Source organism: Myxocyprinus asiaticus, chromosome 13, assembly GCF_019703515.2.
Source record: "Myxocyprinus asiaticus isolate MX2 ecotype Aquarium Trade chromosome 13, UBuf_Myxa_2, whole genome shotgun sequence".
NCBI classification, from domain to species: Eukaryota; Metazoa; Chordata; class Actinopteri; order Cypriniformes; family Catostomidae; genus Myxocyprinus; species Myxocyprinus asiaticus.
In genome coordinates this window covers 22,825,182-22,842,170 of record NC_059356.1, presented here as the reverse complement: position 1 = coordinate 22,842,170, position 16,989 = coordinate 22,825,182, and the positions used below count along the sequence as shown (strand labels likewise).

The 16,989-nt window shown below is 40.0% G+C and overlaps 1 protein-coding gene across 1 annotated transcript; it reads right to left on the bottom strand.

Annotated features, from left to right (window-relative positions):
* Nucleotides 1-2,096: 2,096 nt before the first annotated feature.
* Nucleotides 2,097-16,521, bottom strand: LOC127450813 (zinc finger protein 281-like). Its single transcript, XM_051715193.1, has 7 exons — nucleotides 16,381-16,521; nucleotides 12,522-13,057; nucleotides 9,576-9,677; nucleotides 9,290-9,413; nucleotides 8,500-8,583; nucleotides 8,183-8,301; nucleotides 2,097-7,027 (listed from the first exon to the last, which is right to left on the bottom strand). The coding sequence occupies exons 2-7, from the start codon at nucleotides 12,963-12,965 to the stop codon at nucleotides 5,357-5,359; spliced, it is 2,544 nt and encodes an 847-aa protein (XP_051571153.1). The 5' UTR covers nucleotides 12,966-13,057; nucleotides 16,381-16,521; the 3' UTR covers nucleotides 2,097-5,356.
* Between the last annotated feature and the right edge of the window lie 468 nt (nucleotides 16,522-16,989).

The window sequence follows — 16,989 nt, the reverse complement described above, 5'->3', positions numbered from 1 at the left end:
CTACACAATATTAGTCAGGTGGTTTTAATGTTGTGGCTGATCGGTATATATAAACTCAGCAAAAAAAAAAAAAAAAAAAAAAAAAAAAGAAACATCCTCACACTTTCAACTGCTTTTAATTTCAGCAAACTTAACATGTGTACATTTTTGTATGAACAAAGATTCAACAACTAAGACATGAACTGAACAAGTTTCACAGACATGTGACTAACAGAAATGGAATAATGCAAAAGTAACAGTCAGTATCTGGTGTGGCAACAGCTGCATTAAGTACTGCAGTGCATCTCCTCCTCATGGACTGCATCAGATTTGCCAGTTCTTGCTGTGAGATGTTACCCCACTCTTCCACCAAGGCACTTGCAAGTTCCCAGACATTTCTGGGGGGAATGGCCCTAGCCCTCACCCTCTGATCAAACAGGTCCCAGACGTGCTCAATGGGATGGAAATCCGGGCTCGTCGCTGGCCATGGCAGAACACTGACATTCCTGTCTTGCAGGAAATCACACACAGAATGTGCAGTATGGCTGGTGGCATTGTCATGCTGGAGGTTCATGTCAGGATGAGCCTGTAGGAAGGGTACCACATGAGGGAGGAGGATGTCTTCCCTGTAACGCACAGCGTTGAGATTGCCTGCAATGACAACAAGCTCAGTCCGATGATGCTGACACACACCGCCCCAGACCATGACAGACCCTCCACCTCCAAATCGATCCCGCTCCAGAGTACAGGCCTTTGTGTAACGCTCATTCCTTTGACGATAAACGCAAGTCCAACCATCATCCCTGGTGAGACAAAACAGCGATTCGTCAGTGAAGAACACTTTTGCCAGTCCTGTCTGGTCCAGCGAAGGTGGGTTTGTACCCATAGGTGACGTTGTTGCCGGTGATGTCTGGTAAGGACCTGCCTTACAGCAGGCCTACAAGCCCTCAGTCCAGCCTCTCTCAGCCTGTTGCAGACAGTCTGAGCACTGATGGAGGGATTGTGCGTTCCTGGTGTAACTCGGGCAGTTGTTGTTGCCATCCTGTACCTGTCCCGCAGGTGTGATATTCAGATGTACCGATCCTGTGCAGGTGTTGTTACACATGGTCTGCCACTGCGAGGACGATCAGCTGTCCTTCCTGTAGCGCGGGCTTAGTCTTACAGTATGAACATTGCCATTTTTTGCCCTGGCCACATCTGCAGTCCACATGCCTCCATGCAGCATGCCTAAGGCACATTCACGCAGATGAGCAGGGACCCTAGGCATCTTTCTTTTGGTGTTTTTCAGAGTCAGTAGAAAGGTCTCTTTAGTGTCCTTAGTTTTTATAACTGTGACCTTAATTGCCTACCGTCTGTAAGCTGTTAGTGTCTTAACGACCGTTCCACAGGTGCATGTTCATTAATTGTTTATGGTTCATTGAACAAGCATGGAAAACATTGTTTAAACACTTTACAATAAAGATTTGTAAAATTATTTGGATTTTTACAAAATTATCTTTAAAATACAGTGTCCTGAAAAAGGGACGCATATATATATATATATATATATACACACACACACACGCATACATCACATGTGCCCATTATTCACGTTTGGAGATTTTTTATTTTTTTTTTGCTGGGATTGGCTGTGAGGGACAGATAACTACAACATACAGAAGCTATAGGGCTGGGCAGAGAGATAGTTTGCTATAAAAAGCAACAAGAGCATCAACACATAGGCACACTCCTTGCTCCACCCTGATACAGACGACCTATTACTCTATCACTTCTTTGAAAAATGTTAGTGCCATTCAGCAAATACTTAACACCCTAAGTAATTAGTGTGCGCAAATTGGCTGGGTTCGTCTACCCTGTAAGTGTCTTGATTTATGGTCAGTGTGGTAATAGAGCAAGACCAATATCTTAGAAACGCATTAGATTCTGGTTCATCCCTACTTGGAACCAAATCTGCAAAACTTTTGTGTAATCAGTCCAGAACCTCAAGAGTTACCATATCAGTCCTGTACTCTATCTGTAGAGCAATTAAAAGGTGTTTTATTAAACAAGGTATGGTATTCTCCATATTTGTGACATCACAATGGAAACGTTCAATAAATCCATAATTTTCAACACACTGATATCAGCATTTTTATTGTTTTCCTAATCAACAATAAAGTCAAAACGGACAGGTATAGCCCTGTGAATCAGATCACAAGAATCTGCAATAAAATAAGACAGGAGAGAAAAGCTAAAGACCATTTGCTACAAATTTGGCATGATGACAAATGAAAGAGGGGCAAAAGAAAACATAAAAAACAATGCAAAAAAACTTAAGGTTGGTGGTGGGGGGGTTAGTGTTATTAACTGTATGTAAACAAAATAAATACTTTAAGGAATATACAGCAAGAAGCAAAAATAAAACGGCATTTAGAGAACCTTATTGTGGCATCCACTGACAGATTGATGGCTGGCGATATTCAAGCCAAACAGGATATCATTGTAGAATTAACAGTGTCTCTGAGGGGACTGCACTTCATTAGGCTTTACACCTTCAACCAGAAAGCATTTTCCAGTTGTGCCCCACTTCAAATAATAATAATAATTAAAAAAAAAGAATAAACAGATCACCTGGCATAGAGCATTACTTCTGAGAATGGGTAACATGCAGAACAGTTGTGTCTGCTTACACCTTATTTCATTAAAAAAAAAAAAAAAAAAAAACCTTAAAGGGATAGTTCACCCAAAAATTTAAATTCTGTCTATACTTTACTCACCCTTGTGTTGTTCCAAACCCGTTTACTTTTATTTCTACCAAGGAACACAAGGATATAAGTCTCAGTCACCATTAAATTTCATTTCATCTTTTTTTGCATACAATGCAAGTGAATGGTGACAGAGACAGAGTCATTCTACCTAATATCTTCCATGGAAGAAATAAAGTTATATGAGTTTGGAACAACAAGAGGCTGAGTAAATGAGACTGGAACATTTGTAGTGAAAATGGACCTTTGGATCTCCATTTTTTCTCTTTGCAGTTATTGAGAAATTAAAATGACACCTTCAAGAAAATTTTTGTTTTAAGGAATGCAGTGTGCGCATGGCCCAGACATCAATGTCCATCCCAGTGGTGCTGGATGGATTAAGTGGCAGCACTCCACAAATCAGTTAGCTTTGTTTTATAGAAGTCCATCACTGAAGGGGAAAAAAGGAAATCCCAGAGGAGGAGAAAAAAAGCTGTTTATTGCCAGGGTGGATAGTTGAGGCATTTCTTTAAAGGTAGCCACATCAGCCATGCTACATACAGTTCTCTCGGTCTGATATCCCTGCTTTGGAGTCATCACTGATATGAGGTATAAAAGACATCAGTTGTGATGATTTCATTTTAGTCAAGTCATCAGACTCACAAATGTGATTACTACTCCCGTTATTGTGAACGGAGTACCCAAACCTTCCTGATCTTGTCCTAGTGGTTAGCTTTTGTTCCCTATGAGATTGCTGCCTTGTGGTCATACAATCTAGCATGTGGTTCTGTCCTTTGAAGGTTTGATAGGTAAAGAAAGGAACAAATGAAAACAGATGAAAATGAACATTAGGTGACAGTAATTCAGACAGTGTGACAGCGGCCAACAACACTGATGGAAGACAATGCAGTTATTGATCGATCCAAAAGAAATTACAATAATACTTGTACAGTACAAAATAAAATGTCTTTTAAAAATGTAGTTCAAGGTAATACTTTGCCCTGCATGCAAACTGCAATAAGCTGGCTAAATTCCTTTTTGGACTGTTCAGTCATTACTTTTAGGACCAATAATATATGAATTACTGAGAGCAGGACTGATGAAAGGCTTTAAAAACATGACAATCATTTCATCTGAGGGCCATTTTAACACACATCACATTTCCCTAAATCCATACTTTTAGGGGGAAACAAAATAAGGGAATACCCACCATTCCCAGCCAATTCCCTCTCTATAACCTGCACTAGATACATCATCAGAAACTGGGAATAAAATATAAAAAGATCCCCTATACTCCCATCCCGAGGAAAGTAAGCCCACCCTCCATTTCAGCAAACACGTTCAAACTAAAGCCATCAGAAAGACCATACCAATGGTCTTTTCAACATAATCTACACATACTAAAATGAATACCGCCTCTTTTCAGTCACCCACCTAATCTGTGTCCCATCCCCACTGACCAAACTTTGCCCTTTTTGAAAACAGCATATCACTAACACAGTTCACATTCTGTGTGATCAGCCTGGGTAGATTCATTCACCATGAAAAATAAACAGGATCAAAAAAGTGCTAGATGGGTTTCTTTCTGAAAGAGGAGGAAGAAGAGAGAGGAGTGAACGGAGGGAGAGAGGGATGAGAAAGCCAGACAGGCACAGAAGAATCCTTTGATCTGGCCTGTGCCAAGAGACACTAACACGCATGCATGCAGTGCCCTCTAGTGTATAGCCCTGGCTTCGCAATCCGAGAATAAAAAAAAGGACAGGGTGAGGTGGTGTGCTGTCAATTGCAGGCCTTCCTTCACAAACTCAGTCCCTCTTTGTCCCCCTTCAAGTCACCTGCCAGTCTCAAGAATGTTATTTTACACACAGATATTCTTATATATATATATATATATATATATATGGCCCTTACTGAAAGAGAACGTGTGCATTTCACATTGACAAAAGTACCGTAATCTCTATATAGCTATGTGGAAAGTAGTGTCAGTGTAATTTTGCAGGCAGCAGTTTTGTCTTTTAATTGTTGCACTCATTCTGAAGAATAAAAAAATATCTCCCAAAAAACAAAAGCATCTTTGTATTTACAAAATGTCAGCCTCTTCAATGAATGCCTGCTACCCTTCTGACAGATTTGCCATCTACACATTTTCCTGAGTAATACTTTAATCATTGTAACAGACTATTTCAGTTCTGGGTGACTCCCTGCCATAGCCATTTTATAGTTATCTTTACACACTTGTAAAGTCAGTTGCTAAAATGTGAGTGTCTACTGGAGAGAAGCAAACAGAACAAAGACCTTTGATACTCTTATTTCCGCTTTAAAATGTTTTCCCATCTACTGATTAACAGAGAGATCTAAAAGTCAACTAAAGATAAAACTGATGCCTTTCCTCTTTTGAGAAAATAAGAAACATGATTTTAGGAAAATGCATAGCAGGCCAAAGTGTGTGTGTGTGTGTGTGTGGGGGGTATTTCATATGAACATAATGGCAGTGTGAAAATAATTAAGAAACAAAACATTATTTAAAAACATTACAATTTCATTAAAATAGGTGAACTAAATAACAATAACAACAACAATACAAAATAAAGACAGCATGGCGAAAAAACAAAAACGGGGAACCTCCATCTGAGCATCTAGGCACGGAAGCCCATTTACCTGTAGCTTTGGCTTGTTGGGGTTTTGGAGCCAGTGCTGACTGGGTCACTGGCATCAGCCAAGAGACCGGTATACCCTGAGAATTCGGAGACTGGTGTCTGTATGCGGTGATTAACCTCTCCCCCCGAGTCACTACTAAAGGCCAGGGGCACTCGCCCCCCTTTAAACTGCGCCCCGAAAGCCTGGGCAAAGTTTTCAATCTGATAAGAAGCCTTGGCTGGGTCAAGTGTTGCCAGATCCTGCGAACTGGCCAGGGAGAATCCTCTGGTCGTGGCTGTGGCTCCGTTTTTCGGCCCTTGTGGATCCTTCTGACTTCCCAGGTCGGGAGGCTGAGGTGTGATCTGGTAAGAGTTGCCGTTGGGGGTGTGCGGAGGTGGCGGTGGGGAGGTGTGCTGTTTGTCCAGCTGTTCTGTGAGCTCCTGGGAAGGTGTGAGCTGCTGTTGCGTGTGTGCAGACTGCTCCAGGCTGCTCATGTGGAAACCCTGTGGAGGTGATGCACCTTCTAGTAGACCAAAGTGGGACTTTGGCACAGAGGAGAGGGATGGTGAAGAGGACACAGGCTGTGAGAATGAGTACTCCAAAGGTGAGGCAGTATACACATGCTTGTCTGCAAGATGTGGGCTAGGCCCAGGAAACTGTCCAGTGGAATTGGCGGCAGAAACGGGACTCGGGCCCAACGTGAAGCTAGCATTGTGACTGGTCCGCTCTAGTGCCTGTAAGAGAAAGCGCGAGTACTCATTCATGATCCCGGCTTTGTCTCCACTATTAGGACTTGAGGCGTTGTCATCAGGTCCCAGCGGGCCTGGAGCATCTGTGGCAGCTGACTGGAGCTCCACATGGTGGGGATCTGTGATGTCGAAAGTCACATCGGGCTTGTGAGCGTAGTGGTCCAACAAGCTCTGCAGAACCTCATCGGGGATTCCAGATTTGTCATGCTTGATATCTCCAAGAGGAGAGGAGTCTAGGAGCGCTAGTGCGGCATCGCCATCCAGAACCCCAGAAACGACACCCTGAATGACCGTCGTTTGCGAATGCAGATGACTGACACCTACGTCATAGTCTGACGCTCCAGAGCCTGCTCCTCCATTGTTCGCTGCATGGAGGTAACGCCTCTTCTTCAAAAACTGCATGGCATCATCATAGTTACTGCTGTTGGGGCCCACTTTGACCCCAGGCCCTGGAAGAAGCCCAAGGGTGTCCAAGCCTCCTGCCCCTGGCAACTCCAGGCTCCCTGTCTTGGATTGATTCATGGGGTGAGTAGTCTTCTCCAAGGACTTCCTGTTCCCTTTCTTGAAAGCCATCTTGGGAGCATGGCCATGTTCCCCTTGCATGCTGGGGCCTGGCTGGGCAGAAGATGATGTCGTTGATACCCCATGGTTGCCGACTGAGCTGAAGTCATGAAGGGCAAAGCCCTCAACCCCCTGACCGTGTGACGCCCCCACAGCCCCGGCTGACTTCTTACGTTTGCGCTCACCCCCATCTACAGCATTTTTTGACTTGCCTCGTTTGCGGCCAGGTGTGGCCATGTTTCCCTGAGTGATTCCATAGCTGCCATGGTCTCCTTCACCTGCCATACCCAAGTCATGCTCTGCCCCATCCACACCCTTTTTTGTGGCATCTCCACATGTCCGCTTGTGCTTCAGCAACCGGTCCGTTCTAGAAAAATACTAAGAACACAAGTATGAGAAACAAAGTCAGTTATATTTTTTTATCAGTCATAATTTTTGTCTTGTGTTAAAATTTCTTATCAATTTAGTAAATATTTCATCGTGTCATATGTATTAATTTTAGTCCATTTTACTCTGACTAAAAAGGCATATAATTTTAGTCAACGAAAATAATAATAGTTCACGATAATGTGGAAAATGACAAAAACACGTAACAGACCATACTTTAACCAAATATTCATACAATTTGAAAAATGTATACTATTTATTTCTTTAAAGCTGAAGTATGTCATTTCTGCGCCACTAGCGCCAACAAACGGAATTGCAAAAATAAACAAAGTTTTCCAAACTATTTTATGAATACGTGTCATTGGTTGAGTAACATTGTTGTGGTGGGTCTAAGCTCATAACAAACCGAGCCATTTTCAAAACACCACATAATGACAGTGTTTACAGTTTCAGAGAAGAATAAACTATGAATGGCTTACTTATAGTGTCTCTGCATTTTATACTGCGATAGGAGAATGTATTTTAACACAGAAAAAGTTACATACTTCAGCTTTAAACATGTATCAAACATAAGAGCAATGAACAAACAAAATAAACGTAAAAACTGCCCTAGTTTCAAAAACTTAGGCCATTTTATAAACAGTATAAAATGAGTATGAAGTAATAGCTACTTTTCAGAAGTTACAATGTTGTGAATTCTTCACGCTTAAGGGATTATACATTTTTCCATGTTTTAGAACAGATATTGCATTATGTGCATCATGTTTTTTTGCATGTTTTTTAGCGTTTAATGTTGTGGATATAGCTGATTAATCTAATATATATATATATATATATATATATATATATAGCTCAAGTAGGGATATCCCCATCCTACTGTGGCTGGATCATCTGAATCAATTGGTTGTAGATTTTTATTTTCATAAAAACGTTGTGCATTGTTGATACGAGTATTTTTTTTTTCATGTCAAATTTTCATCATGATGCTTCTTTTCTATGTCGTCTTTACTGTTGCTTAATAAATTAAATTACCCTTCGTCAATGAACATTTTTGTCAGTACTTTTGTTGGCAAGATTAACACTGAACAAAGTATAACTAACTGCTTAAAACTGACTTAAACTCTGCGTGGTCTGCAGGAAACTAACCTGTTGGCAGGTATCACACTTGTATGGCTTTTCTCCACTATGTGTTCTCTTGTGTCTTTCCATGTGATACTTTTGAATGAAACGCATGTTGCACTGATCACAGCTGAATGGCTTCTCTCCTGGAAAACGAACAATCAAGAACAAAAAAAAAATTAAAATTAGCAGACCGAACAATAAGAATAAAATGGCAATAAACTGCTTTGCAAAATTTACAACAAAAACAGAAGCTACACCGATGTGTGATCAACATCTTGCAAACAAATAAGCCAGAAATTTGGAAATGAAAGCTGAAGTTGTTGTAAACTTGAGGAACTTACCACTGTGAATTTTCTCGTGTCTCTGTAAGAGGTATTTCTGAATGAAGCTCATGTTACACTGAGTGCAGCGGAAAGGCCTCTCACCTGTAAGAGAGTTGACAGTCAAACATTGACTGTGTTTGGAGTAACTAAAGAGGCATCAATACAACATGATGGTTTTTGGCTGTGGCCAATACCACCCATAATTATTTGTACTCTGTTTCAGCATTGTAATTTTGTTTTCCTGAGTGGGAGTACAAATAATTACAGCAATTACAATTGAATTGGCTAGTTCTGCCCAAAAACTATATTTTCAGTAAAATACTTCAATAAACAAACAAACATTTATTATTAGAAAAAAAAAACATTTTCCTAATGAGGTGTTATGCAAGGATATGTTCTAATCTAAAGGTTCATTGAGGAGCTTTAGGGAGCTGCTTTTCTGCGAGACAATAAATCTGTTGATTTTAATCATTCACACGTTTAGTTACCTGCTATTATAGCAGTTATCCAAATCGCCTTAAAATACATTTAACTTGATTAATTTTTTAAAGCAACATTATATACAGTTTTGCTAAACATGAAAAACCCATCACTAATCTGTGAAAATGTTTTAAATTTATAAATAGAAAAATCTTTAAAAATATATTTTAAACAGTTCACCTCCAAAACAATGTTTTTTGTGCATTAAAAAATATATTTGCTATTTGCATATTTTACAATATATATCTATTTTTAAGTACCCTTAATCTGTACTTGATACTGGCCATGAATCCTGTAAACAAGGATTTAAGTGTGAAAGCATACTAACCTGTGTGTATAAGCACGTGTCTGCGTAAATGATAGGAGCTCCGGAAAGCTGCATTGCAGTGCTCACAGATGTGTGGTTTGGAGTTTGGAGACAAGCTGCCTCCATCAGGATCCAGCATCATAGACTACAAACAAGACAATATTCATCATTAGACAACACTAATAGTACTAATAGAAGAGTTTCTAACAAGCTATTTTTTTACTCAATGAAAATCCTCTTTAGATTCAACAATAACAACAGCTGCGAGTAACACAAAGCTGTATGTAAATGCGGTGTATATTTGCACCTTCGACTCTCCTCGTTTCCTCCGTGTCTTGCCCTCCTGTCCCTCGCAGTTTGACCTTTGACCTTTCTTCCCTGAGGATTCTTTTACCAGCCGTCCTGACAGCTGGAAGGATAACAGAGATAGAATGGTATTCAGTGCAGGCAAAATAAAAGACATATAAACCCATTCAGTCAAACACAAATCAGTTTTTTAGTTTTGAATGTAGGTTGAAACTAAAACTGTGTGAATGAGTGACACTGAATGCTTTTATAAATACTCAGCATCTTGGAAATCATGATACTTCTACACAATTATTTAAAAGTGGAAAAACAAATGCACACACATGCATGAGCCACCTGTACCTATAATATGCACACAGTTGACGAGAGTCTAGTTTGGATATTAAAACTATTCCCTAATGGGTGAATGTGGCAGAAGGCAGAGTGGTAAATATCTTATTTACGAGACTTTATATCTATCCCTTGAGAGTAAATGTCAGTTTTCTCATTTTCACTCCCATCTATGGAAAAACACCACATGGATTATTGACCAGCTGCACATTTGAATATTGCTTCACACTTAGGCAGAATAAAACAAGAGACTGGTGAACAAAACCATCCTGGACTCGGAATAAAATCAGAATGGTTAATACCCATTATTTCAGAATGTTATTGTGCATGTACGATAAAAGAATGAGGGGAAAACTGGAGCGCTGTAGATGTGAAATATCAGCAGATTGCTGTATTAAATTAGATTTGCAACTAGCCAAAACAAACATTTCCCTTGCTCTTGTCTTTTAAAATGACCTATATTACAAATCCACTCGCAGAGCAAGCATGAGAAACAGCTACTGGAACAACTGAAGTCCAACCAAAATACAAAAGACTGAACAAAGACATCAGACATGTTATTTCTCCGTACATTTAAAGCTATAATCACAAATTAGCATGAGTCATCATTTTATTAATGGAATCGTAAAAAATTACATGACGGGTTTGGCTACTGCACAAAGAGAGAGCCAGATGCAACGTCTCAATGCTTCAGCCTGATTTCCATTTGGTTAGCGAATGAGATGATCAATAAGTCTTTGGAATGATTCAATGGATTGACTTTGTGCCATATAACCTTAGAAAGGGCTTAATTACGACAGTATGAGAAGCAAAGATGCTGTTTTGCATGTGCTGTTACAGACATCTGCATGACTCTTCATGTTGTATTTAACCAGGTCAGAACCCTTCTCATTCATCCCCACAGAAACCAGATGACATCACTGACAGGAAGGAGAGTTTATGGCCAACAGCATTACTATGGAATACATGCAGCTTGGTTCAGGATACAGCTGTCTGGTTTCCGAAATTCTTCAAATCCAGATATTAAGATGGAAATCTGCTGGGGGAATTCAGAGTTTTGATTAAATAAATAAAAACCCACACCAAAATCCCAAGAGCCAAATACAACCTTCCAAGCTGCAATCAATAGCACAGTTAAAATATCAGAAGTCCATAAAACTCTGCAAGCAAATCCAAACCCCAGTGGAAATGCCAGAAAAAAAATAAAACATGTTTCACCGGGCCCTCGCTCAGGGTTGTGGTTGATGGCCAACCAGTTCCTAAATGTCTCTTTAATTCATAACTGGTGCTATTACCTACGAGAAAATAATTATGCAATGTTCCCCAAAGTAATTTGGCTGCTTACAAATATTTAAGAGTCTGCAACAATACTTGGACTTTTTGGCTTTTTTTTTTTTTTTTATTTCATTTGACCCATTCTTGTGTTGCATGTTGGCCATACAACATTATTTAGAATGTTTGCTCTTAAAGGGACCATTCACCCAAAAATGAAAAATCTCTCATCATTTACTCACTCTCATGTATTATTACTATTTTTCTTCTGCAGAAAACAAAGATTTTTAGAATAATATTTCAGCTCTGTAGGTTCATACAATGCAAGTAAATGGCAGGCAGAACTTTGAAGCTCCAAAAACACAAAGCATAAAGCATAGAAGTAATCCATATGACTCCAGTGTTTAAATCTATATCTTCAGAAGCGATAAGATAGGTATGGGTGAGAAACAGATCAACATTTAAGACCTTTTTTTTTTTTTTTTTTACAATAAATTCTCCTCCCTGCCTAATAGGAGGTGATATGCACGAGGAAAGCGAATCGCCAAAAACACAAAAATGTGAAAGTGAAGATTGACAGCAAAAAAGGACTTACATTTTGATCTGTTGCAACGACAGAGCACTGCTACAAATCCTAAGAGTCTGTTGCTCATTTGTGCATATAATTTATTCAAAATTTCAATAGCATTGTTTTTTATGCTTCTGAGCGGGCCAATGTACCATTTAGGCAACTAGTTTGGATTTACTGATGTATAAAACAGCAATAAATTCAGGAAGAGTTCTAAGCTTGTTTTCGATGTGTAGCCTACATAAAGAATATGGTGTGGCGTTGATCCACCCAAAATAAGTAGTCTTATGTTTTCCAAATAAGTATATGTAAATTCGCACACAAATTACTTCTCATTATTTACTCAAACTTGTGTGATCTCAAACTCAAATTACTTTCTTCCACTGAACAAGATATTTTAATGGTGATATGATCCGATATGATCACAGAGGTCTGTTTTTGAATAGTGACCAAATTTTCAAGCCACCAAAAGGACATAAAGGCAGCATAAAATTAATCCATGCCATCTGAAGTGATCACCATTTGGTCACCATTTAACAGACAAAAAGACATCATAACTCCATCAAAATATCTTAATTTGTGTTCCGGAAAAGAAAGAAAGTCATCCGAGTTTGAGATGAAGTGTGAGTAAAAGACACCATTTTTGAGTGAACTATTCATATAATCTAATTAATCACAATAAAAATATCAAGGGTAAAGATCAGCAATTATGATATTGCAACCTTATCCAGAAGTTACTTTGTTGGCATTTCTAGATAATTTCACTGATACACTTACGTTTCCCAGGCTGAGGTCGTGCACCACCAGGTTCTGATGGTTGCCCAGCGACACCTCCAGCAATTCTCCTCCACTTCGCACTCCTGCTCCGACTCCGGCCCCCGGGTAGAGGGGCCATCTGTAATCATGTTCAGAAATCTTCTCCTGTTTAATGCCCATGGCATGAACATAATCACCCACACCTCCCATCATCCCACCGATGCAACCTCCACCACTCATGCCTCCAGCACTCAGCCCTCCGCCACAGTCCGGCGAGTCTCGCTCCTTCTTAAGGATCATCTCATGGGGCTGCAGATCAGCCATAACCGTTTGACTGGCCAGGCGGGTGAAGCTGGTAACAGGGGGAAGGTGGCTGAACATGAGCATGCTCGGACCAAAGCCTGGCTCCATCCCACCATTGGAGCGGAGGAACTCATTTCCAAGTTTATCCTGGATCAGGCTCATGGTGAAGGAGGCTCAGAGATTTATCGCACTGATGCTAATGCTGTAACAGGGGCCAATGAGGTCCAAATCAATCCAAGGCCACCTCACTTATCCTAAAGAAATCAAAAGAGACAGCAATCATCATGATTAAAATTAAAATAATATTAAATACAGAGCGTCTATTTACACTAAGTGCAAACAGCCCATCTTGTTGGCAGAGACTATTTACACTAACTCCGCCCACCACTGCTCAGACTGTGAATTTTTCACGATGGGGCAGAGACATTAAACTGGATAATGGGTTGGACATTTAATGGATTAAGAGATTGGACAACTGAGTGACTATTTGCGCTCCAACATTCTGGTGGATACACAGGATTTTACGACAAACTGCGCCTCCATGTGCAGCTGTTGTAGCTCTGGGTGTACCGACGGTATGTGTATGTGTTGTCGTCATGTTGGAGATCCGGGTTCGAATCCCACCCCTTGACATACTTTTTCTCATGTCTATACTCTTAATATTTCCTATAATACTACTTATAGTTATAAATAAAAGAGATTCCTCACAGTGATTTGTTCACAGTGAAGGTCAGGGAGTTAAGAGGAGGATTTGATCCGGATGAAATTAACCATGGATTTACTGTAGTAATATTGTAGTAACCATGTGTTTTGGTGGAAACTATGTAGTTCTGATGTACTAACCATGGTGTTACTATAGTAACATTGTTAATAATAGCCATGTTTAATGTTGTGGTTCCTATGATTTTACTAGAAAAATATCATTGTGATACTATGGTTACTGTAGTAAAACCATGGTTAATTTTTGGTAAGGTAGGGTTAGGGTTGGTGTAGGATGTCTGTGGGACACCAAATAAACAAAATAAAAATGTTGCAGTGATGCCACTATACTGTATGTTAGTATTTAAACAGGGGTGTAAGAGTATCTGCCACTATTTGCACTTAGTGCAAATATTCTTTTTGTTGCTTTTTACACTTAGTGCAAATAGCCTCTGCATATTAAACATGACACAATGCACTATAGTGACACACCAATAGAGAACATCAGCACTAGCCTCACTAACACTTATAATGGTTGATGTTCTCTGTCTGGTCTGGATAGCTCATTTCATGGAGACCGGAACCAGAAAACAGTCCCGCGTCATCATGGTGGCGCCCAGTGGCTGGTCATGAAAACTGTGGATATAATACGTCTCCCTCTAATTTGTTTTGTCCGCTTCAGATTAGTTGTTAAATTAGAGCAATGATGTGTAACACGATAAGAACTGACCAGTTATTTAGTCTAAAGATCATTTAATCTATGCAGATCTAATGATTATGGCTAATACACTCATTCTGTGTGAATTTATGGCCAGTCGCTTGCCCGGACACTGAAAAAGACCGTTAGAGACACTGGAAATTAATTAATTTCCAAGAACAATTTGGTGGCCAGACACCGTTTGGGAATAACAAGATTTAGGTTTTATTTACTTCTTTGAGATGAGGTTCTTAGTTGTATTAAAATCACAAAAGCAATAGCTTTTTCAAAAGGTGCAGCAAAATTCGACACCTGTCAAATAAAAAACAGGAATAATTGTTTGCGTTTTTCGAAACCAAATCAGCTAGCTGGACCAATTATATGAGAATACAATATTGTTATGTTTCTAATTTCAGGCAGAAGAAACCAAGTTTTACACATGTGCATCCACATTCACTTTAGGATATCATATAAGCAAAACAAACTGGTTAATGTTTGCTCACACGCTCTATTTTGAATGTTAAGGATTAAGTAGATGTTAAATTTAAACATTTGTTTGGGCCCTGTGAACCTGCCCAGCTTTAGGTATGCCAGTGGATGGTAGCCTGTGGGACATTCCTCCAAATCTTTCATGTCCTGTGCAATCATGGCTTTTGACTTAGATTAAAAAGACAATCACACAGACCTACGTCAATCTATGATAGTTATTTTTTATGCATGCATTATCATGAGTTTCAATGAGTCACCGAGAGTAGCTTGTGTGCTTTGTTTACTATAACGGATGAAGAGATTATTGCCAATGCAAATATTAGTAGACCTAATCAGACCTTATGAAAAACTACCATATTAACCATAGTTTCTAACAAAATACCGTAGTATTTTATTTTTACTACAATAAAACCGTGGCAACTTGCTATTAGCCACCACTAATAGAAAAAACAGAAAAAGACTATTATATTATGAACGGTATTAACAAAGCTTGAAGGACTTCCAATGTTAATTTATTTTGGTTATACAAAAGTAAAAACAACTGTACTAACGATAGCACTGTGGCAGAAACGATGGTTCCCATTTCTTGTATGGCGAGGGTACATAATGTTTTCTGGAAGCCATTGGCCAATTGCTCTTCTTTGTATTCCTGCGCCATCCGATGATTCATACTTTTAATTTCCCCTTAAAAGACTGCATGACTGGATCTGAACCAGATGCACTGCGTTAGTCAGAACCACGACTTGACCACAACTGAATATGCTCCTCGAGTTCAATGCAAAAGATGAGGACTAACTACGAGTGTGGTGCATGGATACGTCATATCCAATATTTAATTGAAAACAATTTAAATAATGTCCAACTCCCTCATGGTTCAACAATTTTATATATATATATATAAACAGAGTGTCCACATAAAACGGCTGCATAATGTCTTTTATCTCGTGCAACAGCACACCGCCTCTCGGTTCTTTGTGTTCTGAGTGCGCGCAGACGGCACGCGACGCAGATGGTATGTAAATAGCTGGCGTGCATATGTTAGCCAACTGAGCTAGCTCATCAATCAGACAAACTTAAATAGTTTATTTCACACTCAAATCAAAGCGAGCCACAACTCGGGGGCGCAGTGGCCACATCAGCGACAAAACCCACGGCTCCGCGGTGCGGGTCGCTGTCTATACTGTGAAAGTGGCCAGTGGAGTTTTAAGTTGTTGTTAGTCAGGCAGGACCGTTATGGTGGAATCCATATTAATAACTTCATGCCGACTCACAAAGGGCCTCGCCGCTAACGCGCTAGCTATCAGGCTAAGCCACGCATAATAAATAAATTACATTGGCGAACTGTGGGGTATACCATATACGGACATTTAATGATAATTATATAAAGTATTTCCTAATAATTAAGACCAGAAACACTTTGCAAAGTAGAAATGTGGATTGGTGTTACGTTGTACGCCCAATAAAATAAATGGAGATATAGATTAAGTACAATGTGGCTGCACAATCGGCAGCGCTCACCTGGCGCTCACCCATAATAAACAGCCCCATGCAACTCCAGCGAACAATTGATGCTCCGCGTCAAGCTAGCTGCTAAATGCTACATTACGTCGCTGCGCTTTGTTGTCTGCCACACTCGCGTGCACCTCTCCGGCGCTTAAAACTTCACGCGAGCTATCTCTGCATTTCGCTTACCAGTGCATATCCACCGCTGGCTCTATCTGCGTGTGTTTCCCCACTCGGACGTTTGTTTTAATCTTCAGAGTCTAAACATTGTTCTCCCGCAGCTGCTGCGTTCCTCCATCTTGTCTGCGCGCGGGGAACTGTGGGTACGGCGGACGGGTCCTGCGAGGAGACAGGGGACTCTGAACCAGAGCACTGAAGCAGCGTCTGATAGTGAACTAGAGGGATCACAGTAGACTAAACCTAGTGGGTGCTATTGGGAAGATTTTCACCAGCGGCCAGGGTGCAGCATTGGCATTAAAGGAATAGTTCTCCCAAAATAATCTGTTATCATTTACTCACCCTCATACTATCCAAAACTTGTATTACTTTCTTTTAGTTTCTTTCTGCAGAACACAAATGAAGATATATTGAAGAATGAAAGAGGGGTTTTTCCTTCCAATGCAAATCAATGGGATACAAAACTCTCAAGCTCCAAAAAAGGACATAAAGGCAGCATAAAAGTAATCCATACACAACTTGAGTGGTTTAATCCATGTCTTCTGAAACAAGACAAACACTTTATGTGAGAAACAGACAAAACTGAGGTCCTTATTCACTTTAAATCTTGACATCCACCCT